This window comes from Balaenoptera ricei, chromosome 16 (genome assembly GCF_028023285.1).
Source record: "Balaenoptera ricei isolate mBalRic1 chromosome 16, mBalRic1.hap2, whole genome shotgun sequence".
NCBI lineage: Eukaryota > Metazoa > Chordata > Mammalia > Artiodactyla > Balaenopteridae > Balaenoptera > Balaenoptera ricei.
The window spans coordinates 115,924,128-115,940,688 of record NC_082654.1 but is presented as its reverse complement, the minus strand read 5'-3'; the positions used below and the strand labels follow the sequence as shown (position 1 = coordinate 115,940,688).

Below are 16,561 nucleotides of genomic sequence, written 5' to 3'. Positions count from 1 at the left end.
CTGGATGTACTTGCATCAATAAAAGAACATGTTGCTCCCCTCGTGTGCCTGTTCTCTGTGCGCGGCTCTGTGTTGGCATGTGTTGGCAGGAGGCATGGGGATGCCCGGGCCAGAGGGGAGGACGAGACTGCCAGGGCCACCACGGGCCTTTCAGAGATGAAGCAAGCAGCTCTCACCTCCACATTCTGACAAAGGGCTTTTCAAATAAACATTGCAAAACAAAACAAAGCTGTACAAGAGGCATGTTCTATGCTGCTTTCCTCAAAGAAAGATCCAGAAGGATATCACTAGCAGCTTGAATTACATGGTCATGTCAGTGCAGGAAGCCTACCTTAAACGACTGTCAAGGTTCCTTTACTGCAGGACTAACGAACCTTCCGTGTCCACGGGTGCTGGGGACATTGGAGAGAGCCTGCCGACGTCTTTCTGCTGCGCGGTTCTCCTTCTGTTTCAATGGGTCACACTCAGGAGCACTAAACAAAAGGGATTTGTTGAGGGGCACACAAGAGCTTGTGGCACTGAAGGAAAAGAACTGAGACACTGCTCTGCTCTGGCCTGTCTCCCACTGCCACCCTGTCACCAGTGCCCAGGCTGGATGAGGTCTGCCCGTGACAGCTCGCCAGACCTGACTCTGCTCCTTCAGGCCCAACTCGGCCCGCTCGAGCAGCAGCGCCCAGCAGGACACACTGCTGGGGGGTATTCTGTACCGCATCACCCAGTACAGTGCTGCTAGCGACACAGAGGGACTGAGCCCTGAAATGCGGCCAGTGCGACTGAAGAACAGAACTCCTAACCTTACGCACGTTTAAGTCGCCAGTGGACAGAAGGCGAGGCCTGCGGGGCCTCGTCACCTGCTGCCCCTCCACGTACCTTGCGGAGTGACAGCACACAGTAGGTGCTCAGGTGTTTGTGGAGCAAACGAGGACCCCTGTGAGGATGCCTAAGTGACTTCTGGGTAAGTGACAACACTTTCTAGGTCCTTCCATTTAAGGGCATCCTTACTTTCTTGGGGTGAAGTTATTTTTGGAAGTTTCTACCCACCTCAGCTGAAGAAGGAGCAGCGCGTCATTTGGTCTGCATCTTGGATGCGGAGCTGGGAGCAGGAGGCGGGCTGGCTTGGCTCGGCACGGCCCTGTTCTTCACCCATGGGTGGTCCCTCCAGGCAGTGCTTCTCAAGGTGTGGGTCCCAGCCTGGCAGCAGCAGCAACACCGGGAACTTGTCTGAGATGTTCTCAGGGCCCCTGCGCAGACCTGCTGAATGGGAAACATGGGAGCGGGGAGCCCAGGCAAGTTGGAGAAGCTCTCCTGGTGGGTAGGGTTCTGCAGGACTCGGCTCCTGCCCACCTCTCCCAGGGGCACGCTGCTGCTCGGGCACTAGACTCACATGCTGTGCACGTGCACCTTCTCCAGTACACTTGCCACCCCGTTCTCTCACACACGTTCTCTGAGCCTCCTTACATCTTCCTGGTGAGTGGCGCTCGTGCTCCTCCGGCCTTGCCCCACCATCCACATCACACTGTTGGCATCCGTCTCATGCACTAGAGCCTCAGCTCTTTCTGTGTAGAAGCCTCTTGGCGTGTAGCTGTGTGGCCAGCGACCAGCGCAGTGTGCAGCTCCTAACTCCATGGGATGACCGAGGGTTACCACCTTTCACTTTACACACACGTTTCAGGGACAAACCTGTTAACAGCATCAGATGTGACAGGAAGATAAGCTAAGATTCTCTACTAAGGCCACAGAGACTTCTGTGACAAAACTAAGATTTTTATACACCTATCACACCTACACATTTGTAAAATGTGTGCCATGTTCCTCAGGGAGGCAAGACAGGGTAAGTGGAAGAGCAAGGAATCAAGAGCTAAACTCTTTGGATTTGAGTCCTAGTTTCCAGTTCCCAGCTGGGTACCCTTGGACAAGTTGTCTGCCTTTTTAAGCCTCCATTTTCCCATGATTAAAATGGAATTACAATACTCTTGATCTCATGGGTTGCTGTAATGTTATATGGCAGAAAGTGCAATGCCTGCTGCATTAGAAGCGGTCAGTGTTAGCTGTGTACCAGCAGTGGCACCCCTGATGAAACTGAATGCCACTTCTCCCACAGAGAGAGGAATCTTCTGGGAAAAGTGAAGCAAAGGATTATTAAGTGCCCTTCTCAAAGGAACAACTCAAGTCCTGGTCAATACAAATATATTCTAACATTACCAAAGAATCACTTAAGTGTCAAATATAACCAACATATAAACATATAAACCCTGGTGGCGCAGTGGTTAAGAATCCGCCTGCCAATGCAGGGGACACGGGTTCGAGCCCTGGTCCGGGAAGATCCCATATGCCGCAGAGCAACTAAGCCCGTGTGCCACAACTATTGAGCCTGCGCTCTAGAGCCCGCGAGCCACAACTACTGAGCCTCCGTGCCACAGCTACTGAAGCCCGCGCGCCTAGAGCCCGTGCGCCACAACAAGAGAAGCCACCGCAATGAGAAGCCCACACACCGCAACGAAGAGTAGCCCCCGCTCGCCGCAACTAGAGAGAAAGCCCGTGCACAGCAACGAAGACCCAACGCAGTCAAAAATAAAAATAAATTAAAAAAAAACAAAACTAAAAATCTTAAAAAAAAAGAAACCGGAGAAGAAATTCACACGAAGTTGGGATTCATAACTACTTTCTAAATGAAAAACTTACTATCCACCTATAGGCTGGTAACCTTAGATCATGCCAACGTAATTTCTATCTTTATTCTCAAAAAGGCATTCATGACACTGGGAGGAAGGTGAAGGGCTGCTGCCCAAAGCCCACATGCTCCCATCTCAGCACACCCAGGGCTCTCAGGTATGGGTCTTCAGCAACAATGTTAAGGGAACAGTGCTGTCAAGAATCTAAGAAAGTCTAAGTCAAGCACCTGTTCGTTTCTGGCAGCATGAAAGACTAAGTGCTTGCCTACTGAAATTGACTAATAAACTTACGCAAAACTTTTAACATCCAAGTGAAGGCAGAAACCCAGAGCTTCACTTTTCAATCCACAAGGGGGACAGAGAAGGAAGTCCAGAGCTTGCTCAAGAAGAAGGGTCAAACAGGAGACCCTAGCCCATAAAGCTGACATCCCCAAAAGCCACCCCTCAGTGTAACAGTGAACTTGAAATAAAGCACTCCTACTCCAACCCCACCAAGGGGGTTAAGGAAGATTGCCTGTTCTGAACCTCGGCACTGAATGGAGATGGGGAAAATTTGCCCCTGATAATTTATAACCACAAGTCAGTGAGTTTTATAAAGTTTTGCCGCACAAATCACACTGGTCAAAAATATTTTAAGCTGAGAATTTAGTTTAACATGGCCCTGAACTGATACTGTCCCTAAGTTACTCAGCAGAAGCAAACATTCTAACCTATATTCTAGTTTTAAAAGTCTCTCCTTAGCTGTGTCTAATATTCTGTTAAACCCACCTATTGGATTTTAAAAATTCATTTTCATCTCTAGATGCTCTATTTGGTTCTTTTCCAAATCCATTTGGACAAAATTCTGTATAAATTACCAGAATGTAAAACAGAGAGACAAAGATTGGAAAATATGAAACAGGTTTAACGTATGTTATCAGAGTTACAGAAGAGAGAGAGAAGAAGGCAGAGACAATGAAAATGTAATAGCTGAGAATCTTCCAGAATTGACAAAAGACAATCCAAGAAGCCCAAAGATTCTCAAGCAGGATAAAAAACAAAAAACAAAAACAAAATCTGCACACAGACATATCATGGTGATACAGAACAGAGATAAAGAAGAGATTTTTAAAGACAGGTGGAGAAAAAGAAGGTTGATTACCTTCAAAGGCATATGAACTGTTAAGCTGATAGCTTACTTCACAACAGAAATAACTGAAGGCAGAAGACAGTGGAATAATAACATCAATGTGCTGTGGAATTAAAGAAACCTCAGCTAGAGTTAGAGTTGGGACAGGCCTGGACGGGGGGTTCTCATACCTAGCTACACATCACCAATTACTCCAAACAGGAAGAGAGAGAGCAAACATCTCCATCACAGAAAGGTGTTGCCCGCTTTACCACCAACCAGGAAGAAGAAAACTTCTCTCCCCTGAGCACAGGCCAGCCAGTCAGAGACTACAGAAGCCCACCAATGAGAAGCCTCCATACTTTGATCTCCCAACTTCCTCCAATGGACCCTTGGGTTAATACAGTCCCTCCCAATTCCCCCTTTTACCTTAGAGAAGCAAGTTTCCTTTCCTTGCTCTCTGATTTGCCTATGGTCCACCGTCCACCTTAGTTCACACACCCAGAATTGCAATTCCTCTGGCTATTCCCGACTAAACTCGCTTTTCCTGGTAAAATAACTCACTGTATCATTAAAGTTGACAGTGCTAAAAGATTTCTCAACCTAGAATTCTCAACACTTCAAAAAATATTTCTGGGGCTTCCCTGGTGGCGCAGTGGTTGAGAATCTGCCTGCTAATGCAGGGGACACGGGTTCGAACCCTGGTCTGGGAAGATCCCACATGCCGCGGAGCAACTAGGCCCGTGAGCCACAACTACTGAGCCTGCGCGTCTGGAGCCTGTGCTCCGCAACAACAGAGGCCACGATAGCGAGAGGCCCACGCACCGCGATGAAGAGTGGCCCCCGCTTGCCGCAACTAGAGAAAGCCCTCGCACAGAAACGAAGACCCAACACAGCCAAAAATAAATAAATTAATTAATTAAAAAAAAATTTCTTAAATGAGATAAAGATATTTACACACTAAAATGGAGTTTGCTATCAGACCTTCACTAAAAGAAATGCTACAGGATGAATCTTGACTCCTACTGCATACTATATAAAAATTATTTCCATATGAATCATAGATCTAAATATGAAAGGCAATACGATAAAGCATTTAAAAGAAAACATGAATGTTTCTTCATTACTTTGGAGTAGGCAAAGGTTTTAAAAACTGGACACCAAAACCACTAGCCATAAAAGAAAGAAAACCAATCAACTGGACTTTATTAAAACTAAGAACTTTTGCTTATTAACAGATAACATTAAGAGAATGAAGAACACTCCCCTGCCTGGGAGAAGACATTTGCAATATATAAATCTGACAAAAGACTCATATCCAGAATATATAAGTAACTCCTACACATCAATTAAAAAAAAAAGCCAATTAAAGAAAAAGGGCAAAAAACTGGAATAGGCATTTCACAAACAAGATATCCAAATGGCCAATAAGCATATGAAAAGATACTCAACATCATTTTCCTGATGATAAACTAAACTAAACCCAAAAGGAGATAACTGTACACACCCAACAGAAATTAAAGAGTCTGAATTACAAACACTGAAAATACTGTGCTGGGGAGGATGTGAAGCAACTGGGTCTCTCATATGTGGCTGGCAGGGGGTCAGTTATTTGGAAGGACTGAGAAAAATTTGCCAACACCTGGCAAGACTATTCAAGAAAAAAGAAAAGCACAAATAAACAGTGTCAGGAATGAGAAAGAAGCTATCACTATAGATCGCATACATATTACACAGATAACAAGAGGAAATGGCAAACAACTTTGTACATTTCATCTAAAATTTCAAATTTATCAGGATAAATTCCTAGAAAACAGCACCTTACCTAAAACAACGCAATCAAAACTGACTCTAGAAGAAACAGAATATCTGAACAGTTCCACAATCATTAAATAAATTGAACCAGTGATCAGAGGTCTTACTATATAGAAAAGTTCAGGCCCAGGTGGCTTTCAGGAAGTTCTGTCAAATATTCAAGGAAGAAATAATTACAGTCTTACAAAACTTTTCTAGAAACAGAGTACAAAGGAACACCTGTAACTTATTTTATAAGCTAGTAAAACCTTAATAGAAAAGCCCAAGGGTGAGAAAGGAAGTATAATACATACAGGCAATCTTACTCATGAACACAGATGAAAAACACCTGAAAAAAGTACATATATAATATACACACCCATACACACACAAATATATACAGATATGTAAATAAATATGTGTTTGTGTATGCATGCAAACCGAATCCAGCAATGTATAAGGATAATATAACACATCATGACAGATTGGCATTGACCCCAGGAATGCAAGGGTACTTCAGACAATTAACCTAATTCATCAATTTAACATATTAAAGATGGGAAAAAATCATATAATTATCTCAAAAGATATAGTAAAAATATTTGATAAATGTTCTCAAGCATGATAAAAACTTGCCAAGTAATAATAGAAGGTAACTTTATTAACTTAATAAAGGGTATTTATAAAAATACCTATAGCAAATACCATACTTACTGATGAAACACTGAGAATGTCTCCCTTGAAATAAGAAATATGGGCAGGAAGTCCTCTACTATCACTCCAGTCAACACTGCACAACAAATCCTAACAAGCACAGTAAGACAAGAAAAATAAAGATATAAAAATTGATAAGAAACAAAACTTCTACTACTCATAGATAACAGAAAAATGCGAAAGAAACTAGAAATACATTATTAGAATTAATTGTGTTCAGCAAGGCTACTGAACACAAAAATTAACACACAAAAATCAGTCTGATTTCTAAATACCAGCAATAGACAATAAAAATAAATAAAAGATAGTTACAATGGCATCAAAAATGCAAACTACCTAGGAAAAAAAAATCTAAAAAAATAATACACGAAAATCCACTGTGTGAAAAAGTATAAAACTTAATTGAAAGACAATAAAGACCAAAATAGATAATGTCATGTTCAAGGATCAGAGAGCTCTGTATGATAAAGATGTACATTTTCCCCAAAGTGACCTTATAGAGTCAATGAGATTCTAATAAAAATTCACAAAAGTTTTCATTAAACTTAACAAGCTTATTCTAAAACTTATATGAAAGTACAAAGGCTGCAAACAGCCATGACAATCTTTAAGAACAAGGTGAGTGGATTAATTCTCAGAAATATCAACTCCTATAATGTTACAGTAATATTAGACTGTGATGTGATGACGTGGTGAGAGACAGCCTAATCTGCTGAACAGATGAGAGCCCAGGAGCAGACCTGTGTGTGTATGACATCTGATGGATGAGAGTGGTTTTGCAGATCTGTGGGTAAAATATGGACTTCATAGTAAGGCAACGCAGGAAAAAAGTGAAATGCAATCCTTACGTCACATAATACACAAAACCTCTTCCACTTTTATGACTGGGAAAAAGCAAAGCTATGTATGAGGTATGCAGAAGATAATACAGAACAATAGTTTTAAGATACCCTTCTCTATTATGAGGTCATAAATCAGTAATAAAAAGAAAACATAAAGGAAAAAGATTAATTGAACACATTAAAGTTAATTTTTATTCATCAAAAAGTACCATCAAGAATGGGAAAAGACAAGCCACATCCTGGGAGAAGTTACTTGTAAACATTTAACCAACAAGAATTGGTACCCAGAATATGTGAAGAATTCCTATGAACTTATAATAATGCGCAAAAAGACTGGAAATGAAATTATAATTACAATTCATGCCTAAAGCCCACTAGATTAGCAAGAATTAATAAGCCTGACAAAATTAAGTATTGCCAAGGATGCAAAGTGAATCTCTTACAGTGCCGGAGGTGGTCCACTTTGGAAAGGAAGTTGAACGTACACACAACCGATGACTTAGCATCATTACTCCTAGAGAAATTCTCGCACACTCCTAAGAGACACGCACAGCAGTATTCATGACAACATTGCTTGTGATAGCAAAAGCAAACAAGTAAACAAACAAAAAAAAACTATGAATGATCCAAATATCTATAAACAGTAGAATAATACTACAGTATATTCATTCAGTGGAATACTAGTCAGTAATGAAAATGAATTAATTTTGAGATTAACATGAGTGAACCTCAAAAACAAAATACTGAAAGTTAGAGTATAATGAAATAATATGCATACAAATTCAAAACAGGCAAAATAGTCATTGGGTAGAAACACATACATAGTTGGGAAAACTGTGAAGAAAAATGAGTGAAAAACTATCACAAAAATCAGGATAGTGACTATTATGGAGAGAGTGAGGGTATGTGATCGAGAAAGGGCACACAGAGGCCTTTCACTGGTAATATTCTATATCCTAATCTGAATAGCTGGTGCACTAGCGTTGGCTTTACTATTCTTTAAAGTACACATTTACATGTCATACACTTTTCTGTATTTATGATATTTTACAACAGAAAGAAATTAACTTATCACATTTTCATTTAACTTTGGGTAATAAAATACTTTATTGGTACCTTTTACTGTCAAAAACAGAGTAATGTTTCCACTGTTTAGCTTCCATCTTTAAACGAAAAGCTTTTTTTTAAAAAAAAAGGAGAAAAAAAATCATTTGATTCTGTCAAAAAACCAGCTACAACTCACTTTTGCAAATAATTAGGTTCTCTCACTTTAAATACCTTAATTCACTGGTCTTCACAATAAATAACTGTATATAAAAGGAGAAAATGGCCTAAACAATTTTGCAGAGAACAGTTTACACATCTTAAAAAACTAAGCCTAAATGCTACCCCAACTAAAAACTTGTAAGAATATTTAGTAAGAGTTATTATAAAATTGAATTCATGTAGCACCAAGAAATTTGGGATTTATAATATTTCAGATGATATGATTTACTGAGCAAAAAGAGTAATGATTTATCTTCTATGAATTTTCAGGGGTTTCTATACAAACAGAAAGAATTCAATATAGGTCCCTTTTAAAAGCCAAAGGTTCAAAAATCTATGCATGCCTTTAACCATATCTCCAATTTGTGGATCTAGCAATTGACCATATAGTAAAAGATCCATGTGTGATAAATAACATAGTACAGTCATATCTGAATATAATTTCTTATTCATCTTGTCTCATTAATATAATTTACACCTCAATTAAAACATCACTCTATCTGCAAGTTATATATTTCTCTAAAATTATATTCTGTAATTCAGATTTCCATTTGGACAACCTTCCCCTCCTCCTCTTTTCTGGAATCAGTTATGATCTTATGGTATACCTCATTAAATTGTTTTGTTTTTCTTCCTTCAGTGAAACTCCCCCTCAACTCAAAGTATTATAATAGCACAGACGTAGCTTAATTAACATATTAGAAAAAAAGGATAATACATACATATGGATCCATGCTAAATAAGACAACACAAAGCAAAAAACACATGACACCATGCTATGTTCATCTATTCTGAGCCACCGCAAGAAGGCCCTGATAGGGCCCTGGCTCATGTAAATTGATGTCCCAGACACCAGTTTAGTGTCCTATACTCCAGCATAATTAACTGTTCTGTTAAAAACGTTTCCATGTTTATTTATGTTTATTCTAAACAGTCTACAGCAACTTTGACTCCTAATCCTGAACATGATGCTAAATTAGTAACACATTATATTTTTAATCAAGCCACAGATTATAACCTTAGTATTTTCTACTACTACCCATTTGTTTAAAAACAGACATTGAGGGGGCTAGGCTAGGCAACACAAAGTTGAGGGATTTTTGTCTCTGCCTTCTCTTGATTAGTTGGGGATTTCAGATGTGTCATTTAATTATTCTCTGTTTCAGTGAAAAAGGATTCTTTAAGCAACTGCCCAAAGATCTTAATTTAGAACCAAGCAGGTTGACTCCGTGGTCGGTAGGTGACGAGCCCTTATCCACACACTCCATCCGTAACACTCCGTCCTCTCTTTGGGAACAGGATGCTCCCGACCCACCTTCAGCACAACACATCCCACCCCTCAGCCCAGACGCAACCAGGATACACGTCAGAACATGAAGCCGGGTAACATTAACTCAAAGCTACTCTTAGAACAAAGAGCAGATTTTGATTTGTCAATGATTCCATGGTGAAGTATACTCACAAAACAGAGACTCTGCATTGCAAAACTTGCTTTTTCTTCTCACACTAAATTGCTAAAGTAATGTCAGCAAGAACACAAAAGATAAGCATGTCTTCTTTGAAAGAGGCACTGCATCTGGAATTGGAATTAAGGCTAAATAAATAGTGCTGGTTTGTGGTTCAGACTAACGTGTCACTGATTACATTAACCAACAGCTTCGCTATTTGTCCTGTATGCCTGTTTGTGAAGATGCGCCTCTATCTCCTCCCTGAAGACCAGCATTCCCAGGTGCGAGTGAGAGGCTTCGTTCATGGCTTTGGACTGGATGCACATGCGGTACTGCTCGGGGGTCAACTCATCAGCACAGCGTTTCTCATGCCAGAGGTGGAAAAGACCAGGAACCGGAGTCCGAATCACAATCAGGTCACCATGTAAGTATTTTCGATAAAGATGAACATCTTCTCCACCCCAACCTTTTACTTCCATATCAAATCCACCTGCAGGATCAAAACTCACACTGTTAAATAACTGCCTGGCAGCCGGAGCACAGTCAAACCTGATAAAGACTTAAACATTCTGCTGCAAATGAGATGGCACGGTATAATCCAAAGACACCTGAAGTAGAGGACTGACATCCTGGTTTAGAAATCCAGTTACCAGCTGACGTCTAGAAGCTCACAATCTGTTGTTGAGAGTATCAGAATGAGATTATCGCTACTTTTATTTTTATTTATTTATTTTTATTTTTGGCTGTGCTGGGTCTTCAGTTCGTGCGAGGGCTTTCTCTAGTTGCGGCAAGTGGGGGCCACTCTTCATCGCGGTGTGGGGACCGCTCTTCATTGCGGTGCGCGGGCCTTTCACTATCGCGGCCCCTCCCGTTGCGGGGCACAGGCTCCAGACGCGCAGGCTCAGTAGTTGTGGCTCACGGGCCCAGCTGCTCCATGGCATGTGGGATCTTCCCAGACCAGGGCTCGAACCCGTGTCCCCTGCATTAGCAGGCAGATTCTCAACCACTGCGCCACCAGGGAAGCCCCAAAATGAGATTAAACATTTGAGAATACTTTGTAAACTTCAGAGTTCTATAGAAAACCTCTAGAAAGTCAAATAAAGGAGAAGGAAATATAAATCACCCACAACATCACCACCATTAATGTTTTATTATGTTTTCTTTCTATCCTTTGAGATCCAAGTTCTTCTGGGTCACAGAAAACTTTCCGGAAGGGAAAACAGAAGAAATGGACAAGGTGGACACATAAAGTTGAGAATGGGCACACAGATGATTTAAAGCCATGGAAGTGGGTGAAATTACTAGAGTTTACAGGGAAAACAGGGCCCAGGTCTAAATGTTAAGAAATGTCAATATCTAGAGGGTAAACAGGCAGAGAAAGACAAGTCAGCAAAAGAGACTGAGAGGTGGCCCCAGAAGAAGGAGAAAATTCTGGAGAATGTGCTATCACAGTAGTGAAGTGAGGAAAGCATCTTGAGAAAGAAATGGTCAAGTGTGTGCTGCTCAATTAAGAACTTAAAGAGAATCAAGTAGACCTGGCAATGTAAATGTCACTTAGAGCCTTACTTAGAGCAAGGGAGATAGAGTTCACACTATTTTCAAATTGGTTTAAGCTGAACTAACTTTAAAGAAGCATGGAGAATACAAACTATTTTGAGTTTTTTGAAAAGCTAGAAAAGATTCTTAAAAATGGAGAAAAAAATTAATTATTTAATTAAAAGCTAGGTTTCCAAATTATGTCTTCTGTCAAATTCTATGTCACTTAATTTCACTCTCATAGGATGACAATAATCCTGAGATCTCTGAAAAATATTTCTTTAAATAGTCACAGCTTTACTAAATGCTATGTCTGATTATATCTTGGCTTTTCTTCCTTGTAGATACAAATAAGCTCCTCAAATATTGGAGACGGTACAGACAGTGAAAATAAACAGAGGACTTCCGGTTTCTGGTCCAGCATGTACAGACCTTAGAAGTCATCACTCCATCCTGACAACAAGTAAAAAGTTGAACAAACTGAAAACTCAACAACTCTTTTCAGATCCCTCAGAAAAATAAAGTCACAGGGCAAACTGTGAAGAGACAGATAGGTGGGTAAGACAGAATCACAACTATTAGGGAAGAAATGGACTAATAGAAATCTCCAGGGGAACCAGTACTGGGGTAGGAAAATCTGAACTGTAATTGATGAATTGCTAGAGGCTCAGTGGAAAAGTCTAAGAGTTGAAAATTCCAGAGAGGCCTGCACACTTTTGTGAGTTTTACCTCTAGGTCTACCAGGTTCTCACAGTGAAGACTTGAGAAAAATCCCCTAGCGCTTTCAGAAGGAGGGGGAAAGTAACCATTCTAAAATATGCCAGGGCATTTTGTTCTTCTTAGTAAGGCCTGTGCTCAGGAAAAACTATTTTACCAGAGTCTAACCTATGTGGGGGAAGGGATATACCCAACTCCAGCCCACTCTAGCCATCCTGTCCCACCTAAGATTGGGGGCTGTTGTCTGTGAAACGATTGTGAAGTTCATGGTCCAGGCTCACAGGCTCACTAAAGACGGACTGAGACCTTATCATAGGACTACAGAATACTTCTTCTTCTCCCACACCTTACCATCACTAAAGGCCTATTTACTGCAGTTTCCTTTACCCAGTACATCATATTCAGCTATGAAGAAAAAAATTAGGCAAACTAAAAGTCAAAAAACAGTTTGAAGTGAGACAGGCTGGGACCCGGGACCCTTTGCTGCAGTGCTGCAGTGCTTACACCTGGACACACCTCTCCTCGAGCAACAAAACACAAAGAAACCGTATGGGATGAAAAATAACTGCATGAATGCGCAGTTGGGGCAAATTATGGATAGAAAGATACAAAAGACCGAAAAACCCAACTGCCACTTCTAAAGAGCCTGGAGCAAAAACTGGGTGTCAGGAGCAAAAGCAGGGTACTGTGCATGCCCCCTGCACACAACACCACAAAGGGGTGGGCAAACGACCTAAGCCACCCCTCTGGCCCGACCCCTGGACACACGCCTACCCTCACCCCATATAAGGAACAAGCTCACCCTGCCTCAGCGAGTGAGCAAGCAAGGGAACCTGTCGTTTGTTCTCACTCCCCGCTGCTGCAGCAGGGGCCCCAATAAAGCCTTGCATGAATTTCTTGTCTCGCCTCTAGTCAATTTCTATTGCTTGGGGAAGGCTAAGAACCCTGGTCAGTATCAGAAGAGAAAGAGCAAACATCAGAACCAGACTCAGATATGGCAGGGATGTTGGAACTAAAGGACTGTGAATTTAAAACGACTATAATTAATACGCTAAGTGCTCTAATGGAAAAAGCAGACAACATGCAAGAACAGGTGGGTAATGTAAGCAGAGAGAGAGAGATTCTAAGAAAGAATCACAAAGAAATGCTAAAAATAAAAAGCAATGTAACAGAAATGAAGAATACCTTCGAGGGGCTCACTAGTAGACTGGACTTGGCTGAGGAAAGAATCTCTGAACTTGAGAACAGGTGAATAGAGACTTCCAAGACTGAAAAGCAAAGAGAAAGAAGACTGGGGGTGGGGGGTGGGGAGGGGAAGAAAAGAAAAAACAGAACAGAATATCCAAGAACTGCGGGACAACTACAAAAGGTGTAACATATGTATAATGGGAATACCAGAAGGACAGGAAAGAGGGACAAGAACAGAAGCTCCAAATGAAAAAGGCTAAACTGCAAACAAGTGCTACTGAGAGGGCAGGGGCTCCCTTTCTCACCCAGCCCACATTCATAGGGTAGAGGCTCTCCAAGAGGGAGTAGGCCCCACTGCTCCCACCTAATGTCCTGCTCATAAAGCAGGGGTGTCCCTCTGAGAGAAGTGTGCCACTATCTCCACCCCCAGGTCTGGAGCAGAGGCTCAGAGCTTTTTCTCAGGGGAAGCAGCAGTCCATAAGAACAAATGCTCCAGAGCTTTTCCCAAAGGAACTGACTTTATTTAAAAGAGAATGTGCAGAAATTCAGGCCTAAGGGGGCTCTTGAAAATACTGGAGATTTGGTGGTAAACAATTAAGAGGAGGCTGGTAGCCCCATTAGAACAAGCTAAAATGTAGGCCAGCCAGTTTACCAGAGCGAGGCAGGCAAAGAGACAGCTAAGAAGAGCCCTCCTGGGGTCCAAGCAAACCTCAAAAACTTGCCTCAAAAACTACCCTGCAAAAGGGTTCAATTTAATTGGTTCAGACTATGGAGCAATTTATGTCCCAGAGCACTGTCAAATCAGCGAGCAAATTAGTGCAGCCTAACAGCCTAATAGGTAGGAGTGACATCAACAGGAATGGAAAGAGACAGTCAAAGAGAGCCCCGCTAAATCCAACGTCATCCCAGGATGGCTGTGCACATGCCCTGATGAGTGACATGAGAAGCTTCATACCGTTGGGAGGCAGAGGGGTGGGGAGACAGAATTCACTAAAATAGTAAAGGCAAGTCAATTAATAAATGAATAAGCAAAGTCAAAACAAAATACAAGCCCTGGAGGCAGGGGGAGTCAATATCTAGAATCAACACAAAATATTATCTAAAATGTCCAGTTTTCAAAAAAGTATTGAAAGAATACTGAAAAGTGTGACCCATATACCAAAAGAAAAGCAGGCAACAGAAATTGCCTGTGAGAGCACCCAGATGTCAGTTTTAGCAGATTTCAAAACAACCATTATAAATATGTTCGAAGAATTAAAAGAAATCATGCTTAAAAAAGTAACAAAGTAAGATGACAATGTCTCATCAAGAAGAGAATATTAATAAAGAGATAGAAATGAGATTCTGGAGTTAAAAAGCACAATAACTCAAATGAAAAATTCACTAGAGCAGCTCAACAGTAGATCTGAACTAACAAAAGAAGAATCAGTGAACCTGAAGATAGATCAATTGAGATTATGCAATACAAAGAAAAGAGGAAAAGAATGAAGAAAAACGAACAGTCTCAGAGAAATGTGGGACACCATTAACTGCTCCAACATATATCTAATAGAAATACAAGGAAAAAACAATGAGAAAGGAGCAGTGAGAAATAACAGAGGTCAGAAGGCAGTGATGTATCCTTACTATTTTATTAAGCAAGAAATCAGGGAAAAAGGCATTAGTTTCATGTAATAGTCTTTTTTATTACTATTTGCTGATTTTCCATCATTTGTTCAGAGATAAAAAGACAAGGTGGAGGACTTCCCTGCTGGCGCAGTGGTTAAGGATCCGCCTGCCAACGCAGGGGACATGGGTTCGAGCCCTGGTCAAGATCCCACATGCCGCGGAGCAACTAAGCCCGTGTGCCACAACTACTGAGCCCGTGTGCTGCAACTACTGAAGCCTGCGCATCTAGAGCCCGTGCTCCGCAACAAGAGAAGCCACCACAATGAGAAGCCTGCACACCGCAACAAAGAGTAGCCCCCCCTTGCTGCAACTAGAGAAAGCCCACGCACAGCAACGAAGATCCAACGTGGCCAAAAAAAAAAAAAAAAGACAAGGTGTAGGAATTTCCAAAACAAATGGCTGATTATAAAAATGAAGGTAAGATGGACCTAAAAAATACACAAAATATATTCTATTAAAAAATATATATACCATATATTCTAATACGCTGTGGAAAGGTAGCCCCTGAATGAATCAGGAGACATGGAATGAATGAATCAGGTTTCAGCCTGCTTCCTTAAACTAGGCTCTGATGCTTTAATTTTTGCTGGGTGAGACTAAAGGTACAGTGGGGCAGGTAGCTTAGATGAGATTCTTCAAGGTTAGCTTTGGTTTAGGGGTGTGGATGACTAAGCCAGTGATTCCAAGTTCCCCACTCCAACTTCAACCAGAGCTAGAAAGAGTAGGCGTTTTTCCATTTGTTTTAAATACTGGGATTTTGCATTATGTTCAAGAAAACGGTGGTTTCCTCTTCAAGTAAAAAATATGAAAGCCCTTGGACTAGATAACCCAACATTATTTCTAGCTGTAACAATTCATGAGTACACCACCAAAGCTAGGTACAGATCTTTTGTAAGAGTACTCGAAACAACTGCAAATATGGGTATTTTATTTTATCATTATGACCTCATTTTTCTATTCAAAGACACTAATTATAAGCTCACTTTGCCTTTCATATTTCCAGACTCTTCAGGTAATCTCAGACATTCAAAATTTAATAGGAAAACATTTAGATCTGAGACTTTTTAGAAAAATGCCATATTACAGTATACACCTAAAGTCCTATTCTTAAATGTAAGGTGTACTCACCAATGGTCAGGAAATCTGATCGATACTGACAAGTCATTCCAAAGCCAAAATCTCGCCAAAAGCCAGAATCCTTTTTGTGAACCTTAAGGTTAAAAAACAAAATTCAATTTAATCCCTCAAAAACTAGTAGTTTCAATCAACAATGAAACAAATTAAAATATTTTCCAAATAATATTTTTTCCTGTCATTTACGTGATTGATAATGGATCAGATGCCTTTATATTATTAAATCCTTACAAAACCAACAAAAATACAGTAATCCCCATGAGCATAGGATTCTTGCTACTTTTCTGTTGTTTTGTTTTATGAATTTTGTTTTGTTTTACTTTTTTTATACAGCAGGTTCTTATTAGTTACGTATTTTACACAAATTAGTATGTATATGTCAATCTCAATCTCCCAATTTATCCCACCACCACCGCCCCACCCCCTACCCTGCTGTCCCCCCTTGGTGTCCATACTTTTGTTCTCTACTTTCAA

At 40.9% G+C, this 16,561-nt stretch overlaps 1 protein-coding gene and 1 long non-coding RNA gene across 2 annotated transcripts in view; both read right to left on the bottom strand.

Moving 5' to 3' along the window:
• Positions 1–299: 299 nt before the first annotated feature.
• LOC132350961 (uncharacterized) lies at positions 300–6,370 on the bottom strand. The gene is made up of 4 exons (XR_009498061.1): positions 6,289–6,370; positions 1,459–1,680; positions 1,042–1,254; positions 300–473 (listed from the first exon to the last, which is right to left on the bottom strand). It is a non-coding gene; the product is annotated as an uncharacterized LOC132350961 (long non-coding RNA).
• A 1,848-nt stretch (positions 6,371–8,218) lies between these two features.
• CSGALNACT2 (chondroitin sulfate N-acetylgalactosaminyltransferase 2) overlaps positions 8,219–16,561 on the bottom strand; it is a 49,870-nt gene continuing 41,527 nt past the window's right edge. Inside the window, exons 7-8 of the mRNA XM_059900300.1 lie at positions 16,082–16,163; positions 8,219–10,334 (exon numbers count right to left, since the gene is read on the bottom strand). Coding sequence (XP_059756283.1) covers positions 10,042–10,334; positions 16,082–16,163 — 375 coding nt within the window. The 3' untranslated portion in view covers positions 8,219–10,041. The remainder of the gene's footprint in view (positions 10,335–16,081; positions 16,164–16,561) is intronic.